Below are 8,534 nucleotides of genomic sequence, written 5' to 3' on the forward strand. Positions count from 1 at the left end.
AATATCGATAATCAACAGATGTATATTATCTATTATTGTATGAAATAATAAAATTTTACCTTGAAATATTTTCAAAAGAAAAAAAAAATGGTCTACCATTAATTTACACGTCTCATAATTAGACTTTTGACTCTTGACCTCCGTTAAAAAAAAAAAAAAAATTGGCCAAAAAATATGAATTCAACTATCGTGGATCACGCGATACGCGCATCTGTCATCAGTGGGTGTACCCCAATGATGATGATGATAACTCGCCGAAGAGTACGTGGCACGGGCGATTTTTTCTTCCCACTCCCCACTTCGGGGTCGTGCATATGTATATATACCGGACGATAGGCAAACCCGGCGACCAGTGCATGTTTCGCCGTCGAGTCACCTACTTGCAGTGCACACCGAAGTCACGTGTACGTACACCGCTCATCACAACAACAACAACAACAATAAACATCGCCGGGGATCCCGCGCAACCGGTTCCGGTATCTTTCGCCGTCCCGTAACGATGAACGGTCGTCGGTTGGCGTTGGTGTGCGCGGTATTACTGGCCTCATTCGACCGCCGGTCCGAAGCTTTTTGCGGTCTGCGAACCGACGACGGCGGTGGCGGTGGCGATTTTGTCAAGTGCCTCAAAGCCAAGGCGATCGCGACCTTGGACCGCGTTGCCCTCGCCGACACCGTACCGCTCGCCGGCTCCGTAGCCCTGGTCAAGGATGTAACGGACCCTCAGGCGCACCGACGGCAACGGTCAGACGACGACGACAAAGGGCCGACCACCGAACAGGAGCTACGGTCCGAACCGGACGCGACCCTCGACCGCATGCTGTACGACAGGGCCGTTCGGTTTTTCAGCGGTCGTGCCCTTCGCATAGGTCTGCCCGAGTTCACGCCGGACCAGCTGCGGACCGCCCTGGAAGAAGGTAACTATAATAATGCCGTAAATTAAACACGATACGATGTACGCGGCGCAACACGAAAACATTCCGTTCTTAACCCAACTGCCGTAAGCCGAAGATCATTTTGTTTTTACCAGCACGCGTGGTGGTATTCGCGTGGTCACTATTCTTCCTTCGCTTCTACGTCTACCACTGATCACCTTACATTCTCCTTTAACCCGACTATATAACCACTATAGAACGTGTTTCATGTTTGACTATGTTTATCAACCTCGCTGTAATTTTATACATTTGGCTGCCAACTCGTACTTTTTAGAGAAAATAAATAAATTAAAAAAAACTACATCATTTTAAATCGCTTTGGTAAATTATATTCCGACCTTTTTTCTCTCGAATGATACGGTGCATTCATATAATATTAAAATACTAGCTAAATTATCCGGATTCATACGACCAGTCCTGACCGGGACAGTTTTTACGGATTATTACTTCACACTACGTAGAATCTATGTGCTGTGGTGTTTACTAAATTTAAAGAAATACTAATATCGTTACAACAATATTCAATTTATTCTGGATCATTATGTACTTTTATTCGTTGTATCGAGAAAAGTCTGACAACTCGAGTTTTTGATTGAATGCTATTTATTTAAGTGCATTTGGATTTTTATTTTATATTTTATTTCATTTATTTTCGTGACAAGAGATAACCTATATTATACTCTAAAATCTATCTATGTATTAAATTTCAACGAAATCGTTTAGATAGTTTAGGAATGCGTAAAGAACATTGGTGGAAATAATTTTTGTATTTTATAAAACTTACGTTTCAATAATTTATAAATTTACAAGGTGTACTATATAAAGACTTATAATAAACCAGTAAAGTTTTTCTAATTAATTTATGTAAACCATTTTATAAAATTAGACTACAACGTATTTTTTTGAACAATGTTAATTAAATTGAAAAAAATTTAGAAAATAATATTTATATTACATTTTATATTTATTTTTCAATTATATTCAAAATTAATAACTACTGTAGTAGTGTTTAGTAGCAATTTTCGGATAAGGTATAAAATTATATATTTTTTAAATTTTTTTTTATCCAACTTATAAACATAAGAAGTTTAATAGTTGTTAACATTATAAATTTATCATAAAATTATGTAGTGTTAAAAAATGTAAAACAAAGAATCAACGAGATAAAAATATTCCAAATTACCCAAAAAAAAAAAAGAAAAAAGTAATATACAAAAATCGACATACATACTGTAACTAAAAGCTAAACAAGCAAAACAAATCGTAGAGTTTCCCTTTAAAAATTAGAAATAAAAAACCGTTGATAGTTTAATGTACTTCGTCTATTGATATAAAATCAATTCAACCGCATTATATCTCCATGAGATCCGTATGATTTTTCTACGTGTACTGAGCAAAAACTCTCTCGTTATTTATTCGTTTAATTTGCAAACGGTTAGGACACAATTACATATATAAAGAATAATGATGTATTAGTGGATACCCGCAGAGTTCTATTTAAAATAATGACTGATGGTATATTTTTCACATTCAAAATTGTATTATTTCAAGGATATAAGGCAACAATAATATGATATATTCAATCGAGCGAACACTTAATTTTTCTAGCCGAACGGACCAATTTCTATTGATGCCGCGGCCGATAAGGTATGTTTGTAGCGTTATCAGTGGTGACGTTTTGAAGCAGAACGAGTGACACCAAATCTGAAGTAAAAAAAAAAACGCCTGTTGATTATGTATATGATAATAATATAATAATATGTGGGTGAAATGTTATCGTCGCAGTATGTTTCGATTGACGGGTTAAGGGCAGCCCGGAGTTGACGATACGCAAGTATAATACCGATCCGCGATCCAGGTGTCACGTGACGTTTATACCGCGGGCATAGTCTTTTTCCGCCAAAAACGAAAAAGGTATGATTTCCGTCACCGCAAATTACTATTTGGGAACCATGTACAATTTGTACATAATCTTATCATTATAAATTTTAATACAAGTAGCCAATAATAATATATTAGTCGAATATAAGGCACAATTATAATGGAGTTTATAAAATATTAGATAATTTCATATTATAATATGTCCATTCTATTTAACTATTTCAAAGTATAAAACAATTATAGATCAAATATTGTCTCGATAGAGTTTTGAAAAACACATATTGTCATTTTTAAATACTTAAAAATGTCACAAAAAATATGAATTATAATAAAATTACACGATAAGTTTTAAAAAATTACACTCGTAAGTATAGGTCAGGGTTTAAAAAAATCGTATAATTAAAAGAAACAGATTTGACAGAAGTGTACCTACTAATTTCATTGGAATTTTTTTGTATAATCGCGTCTTCCGTAGTTCTTAAACGGTTTAATATTTTTTTGTTTTATCGGAATTTTATATATATTTTATACTATTGGACCGGAAATTTTCCATGAAACGTCTTCACCGAGTTACATTTGTTCGTGACGTATAATCAAAAACATATTTAAAACCATCGAAAATCAACATTGTTGTCTTACCAAAACGAAACGGTGTGTGCTTCCTTCCGTTATCGAAGATTATCGGTGTATACATTACAAGTGTCATTGTCCTTTACACATACCACATCATATATTTAATATTGCTTAAAAATTGAAACCAACGGTTTCCAAACTTTTTTAGACGGAAACGGGAATCGTAGATTTTTCGTTTTCGGCCCGCACCGTAGCGGACGACGGACATTCTCGGCCGCGGATGCACGTGCGGACGCCCAACAGCGCACGAAATACAACACAACGCCTCGATGTTTTTATTTTTCATTTTCATTATGTCGGTTATGTTTTCATAATAATCGGTTGAGTCGTACGCAACGCAACGGCGCACGTGTGTTTTTGTGCTACATAACGTACGGTTTTCCGGGACGGGTTAGGTGCGCGTGTTTCGTTACCCGACAGTCGGACGCGTGTACAATTCGACCGGTCCACGCACGACGTGTATTATTGTTCTTTAAGGACGCAGAAAAAGAAAAAAAAAAAAACACGAAAACAAAAAGAACGCTACAATACCGCGGGTACAGTAACGTTGTGGAAAAATAATATCGCATTTGCGCACGTGCAGTCGGTCCGCCGGTGACGCGAGAACGTACTCCGTTTTCGGACGACCTGTAAGATCTTAACGCGGTACGCATCGCGCGCGCGAAACATTACGGTCTTACGACAGGACCGACAGGTGTACAATCATCATAATATCTCTTCGGTTAGTGGATTTAAAAACTATACGCAGTAAAGTATAAGTGCCACGTACAACGTCCGCTGCGGTACAATAGCCTAGTCCGGTATTGTATTAAATTCGTCCACGACGATAACAATGACGGTCGCGCGGTTCGGGATCGCAAATGGTAATAACAACCGCCATTAGAGGTCCACTGCAGATCGAGTGAAAAGTGACACGCGGTGTCCAGCTGTAAGTATTACTCGGACGGGCGACCCGCGGTTTCGTACACGTTTTAATAGCGGTAAACATTCTACATTTTCTGTCATACCGGTCCATATGTACGTATTAAAATATAACACGTATTACGTCTGTTTGTTGCTCGTTCGTAAAATACTAATGACATCGTCCGTGATGGTTTCAATCGTGGTTGAAAACACACGCGCACACTTTGTTTTCAACAACAACAAAAACACCTCGAGAGAAACAAAATTATACATCTATTCCTCTCCTCCCTCATATCCCGAGAAATATACAATAAATCTATTCTAAATTATTATAAAACCAATGGGATAGTTTTTTTTTTTCTCCAAAGCTTTGAAGATACATTTTTCCGTACGAATCGTGCGATCAATTACCAATTGTCCAAGCTGCGCGCTTCATCCCCCCGGGCGAAGCTGAACAACAATTAAACCGTAGAACGTAAAAACATGCGATAACCTAAAAGCTAACCGTCTCGTGTGATAAATTATAGTAATAAGCATTATTATTCGTTTGTTAACGCCGCCCGGCGATTTTCAGGAACACAACGCAGTTAGGAAATACGAAACTCGGTAACTGCGGTCAACCGTAAAAACTAATATGTAGACCAGTGGTTCCCAATCGGTGGTCCGCGGACACCCAGGGGTCTGTGTGTTGATTTTAGAGGTTCACGGTTGTGTAGTACTTTTTTATTTTATTTTAGAGAAATTCATATGTATATATATATATATATATATATTCAACAATATTACAAAAAGATTTGTCAAATTAAAATAAATCAAAATTTTTTTTTCATTTTCATAGTTAAATAAAATTGAAAAGTAAGTATTTACGAAAAAGGGGTCCCTGGACCAATTTAAATTACAGTTTGGGGCCTTGGCTTCATACTAATTGAGAACCACTGATTTAGACAATAAGGCGTTTTCAAACACTTTTGACGGTTTCTGTTCATAGGCAGGGGCAAAATGAAAAAGACTATGGGCATGATGATGACGGCGGCCGCGATGAAGGCGATGATGATAATACCGCTGGCGCTCGGCGTGCTGTTCCTGATGGCCGGCAAGGCGATGATCATCAGCAAAATAGCGTTGGTCCTGTCGCTGATCATCACGCTCAAGAAGCTCGTGTCCAAGTCCGGCGAGCACGTGATCCACGAGACGCATTCGTCGTCAGCCGCGTGGCCATCCGGAGGCAGTTCGATCGCCGGCGGCGGAATCAGCGGCGGCTGGGACAAAAGGTCCTCGGCGGTCGCCGGCCACGCGTTGGCGTACAACTCATACAAGCCGTAACGACGTCGTGACCGCTGCGAACGTGGTCCGACTTGCGGTTCTACGATTTTCGTTGTTTATTGTAATTTATTGTTTTAATTTGTTTCGCGCCCCCAACCCCATTCCACCACCACGCTACGCGCTACTGCCGTCCGTCAACGGTTTCCGCTGGAAAAACGCTGGGGAGACGTACAAGGTGACGATAACCGCGTTTCCGTGAGACGTCGCAACCCTTCCAGCAGCAGCAGTTCAAAGGAGCCGTTACGACGAACACGCGTCCCTTCGAGTCGTCGACGATATGTTGCCATGCATTGTAAGCACACACGTGCCTACCGTATAGTCTTATGCAAACAATTACGTACCCTAGACGACGGTGTGAACTTTCATACAGTTAATTTTAGATATTTTTGTATTATTATTATTTATTGCTGTGTCGTTGTAAGGCCGGTACACTTTTCGTTGGGTGATACGTCCCTAACCTTATTCTACTTATCATAATGATAATCGTATTTATTGCAAACGCGTTTGCAAACCATTGTTTCCGATATAATTTATTAATATTAATATTAATAGCTTGTTATTGCACATTCCTCGTAATACAATACGGGGTATTTACGGCTTACCGCCGATTATGGAAAAACTGTTTTAGACAAAATCGCTTTTCAATATTGTTATTATTTCGCTCGCGGTCTCCGAATTTTCAGGTTAGGTTAGGTTAGTCTTATAATCTTTTCCTAGACCCATGATTTCTACCGAATCTCGTTTAGTCCAAAAATTATATTATATTCTGTAATGGAAATAGTTGTTTTTTATGTTTTGGAAATGCAAAAGTTTGGTTTGATTTTTTACTCGTAGATGTACTCCAGTCAAATGTATACACGGTTGATATAATATATTTTTACGATTAACTCTCTGCTTATATTATTTCGTTAGAAATATTTTTAAAACTTAATGTATATGAAAAAGAAATTACAATTCAAACATAAGTTGATTTTGTAAATTTACGTGATTTGTTTAATTTATTTCTCCCTAGTTTAGTTAAAAATAAATGAGCTATTCTTTTTCTTCCGCTGGTCTCCATGACTCTTCAAAAGTTTTCACCACCATCATCGAAATTCTCCACTTGTCTCTATCTTGAATTAATACCATTCAATTCTGTACTCCAAGGTTTCCGAAATAATTTTCTACAATATCCATTAATTTCTTTCGTGGGTGACCTCTTGGCTTTTATACTTTTGATTTCCAATTAAGTATTATTTTGGTTACTGTATCTATATTACGCCTCATTACATGTCGTAGCCAATGTATTCTTTCAATCTTTTAAAGTAAATTTGGATTATGTAAACCTTATTTAAATGTGTTGTTCTCAAAAAATATTAAGTATTTTATCTGTAATATATTCGTCAATCAGACTAGAAATCATTTATAAGATACAATTCCAACAATTATATGAACTCGTATTCGAAACACAAATAAATAAGTTAATCAGAATGGTATAATTCAATTCTACATTTATATTGATAGAATTTGATTTTGCTGGACTTTTTTACTTTAAAATAGATATTTTAAGTAATTTTTTATTTTAAAATATATATGTATAAGCATTTTTTTTTATATCTATGTCTATATTATAACAATTGATTGTTTGTTGATCAAATTATGTAAAAAAAAAAAAAAATAAACTATCTGAAAAAAAATTAAAAGATAGTATCTAAAATACTATACTATATAATATGTATCTTGCAACTTATTGATGATCCAAAAAAACCAATGAAAATGGAGTCCGGTAAAATCGTATTTTCTCATGCAATTTCTTTCTATGAATCAATTCATCAATTTTTTCAAAGTTACACTCAAGCCTTACTATGTATTTAAAATTATATTTGTTTTAAAAATATAATCATCAATAATTGTAATAAAAATAAATAAAACTGAAAAATTCTGTAATAATTCTGAAAATTAAAAATAAATTTGGTATTGACATCTCTGTATAGCATTGCTAGATAGATTAAATTAAATGCGAAAAATAGGGACGATTTATTGATAAAATAATAAGCATATGTACACGTTGAACTTAAAGTTAACATCGGTGTAAAATTAGAGATCTAATTATAAGAGAAAATACTGTTAAATATAAAAATATATGATTCTTTTGTAGGCAAAATTAGTATATCCGGATATGACAAATCTGAATTATTTAGATTTGTCAAATTTGGATTTAGGAAATCCAGATATCATGAATTATCCGGATTATTCAATTTTGCTTTTCAATGATACAAATTCTTTTTGTTGATAATTGTAAGAAATCTCATATGTATAAATAATTATATCGATACAATTATCATTGTCTCATTCTTCTATTATATTGTAATATAACTCATCATCAGAAAAGCTTATTCGATAGCCATTAAAGGCTATTCAGTTAAAATAAGTTAATTGGGTATTCAGGCATGCACTTTAAGTCATAGATGTAAATTATATCTAATAAATTGTTATTCTTGTAACTAATAATAAATTAACTGTTGAAGTAATAATGAGTATACTGAAATTCATATAATATATTAATTGGATGATACAATAAAATAAAATAATTAACTTTACTAGATATTAAAATTATTTTTTAAGTTATATTAAAAGTATATTGATCAATCTAGATAATCCTAATACCTCGTCAAATCCGGATTTGAATATATGGATAATTGGATAATATAGATTTACATAATTGTATCTATTTTGATATTAATCATCAGATAAATGTAGGGTCATGGTGTGCTGCAACGTGGGATTCCGGAAACGCAAATTTTTTTTAGTCTATGCATATTTGTGACACAGTAGATTATAAATTATTTCACCGTTTTTCTATTATTTTTGTGGTCCTTTCAT

General features: G+C 35.2%; 1 protein-coding gene across 1 annotated transcript; it reads left to right on the forward strand.

Moving 5' to 3' along the window:
- Positions 1 to 360: 360 nt before the first annotated feature.
- LOC112688413 lies at positions 361 to 7,001 on the forward strand. Its single transcript, XM_025561579.1, has 2 exons — positions 361 to 914; positions 5,338 to 7,001. Exons 1-2 carry the CDS (start codon positions 500 to 502, stop codon positions 5,670 to 5,672), a joined length of 750 nt encoding a protein of 249 aa, XP_025417364.1. The 5' UTR covers positions 361 to 499; the 3' UTR covers positions 5,673 to 7,001.
- The last annotated feature ends 1,533 nt before the right edge of the window (positions 7,002 to 8,534 follow it).

This window comes from Sipha flava, unplaced genomic scaffold (genome assembly GCF_003268045.1).
Source record: "Sipha flava isolate LNK unplaced genomic scaffold, YSA_version1 38_pilon_pilon, whole genome shotgun sequence".
NCBI lineage: Eukaryota > Metazoa > Arthropoda > Insecta > Hemiptera > Aphididae > Sipha > Sipha flava.

Excerpts from the sequence above, each read along its gene's own strand:
- LOC112688413 (XM_025561579.1), top strand. The coding sequence starts at position 500 with ATGAACGGTCGTCGGTTGGCGTTGGTGTGCGCGGTATTACTGGCCTCA. Across the intron at positions 915-5,337 it reads GCGGACCGCCCTGGAAGAAG|GCAGGGGCAAAATGAAAAAG; the intron begins GTAACTATAATA and ends TTCTGTTCATAG.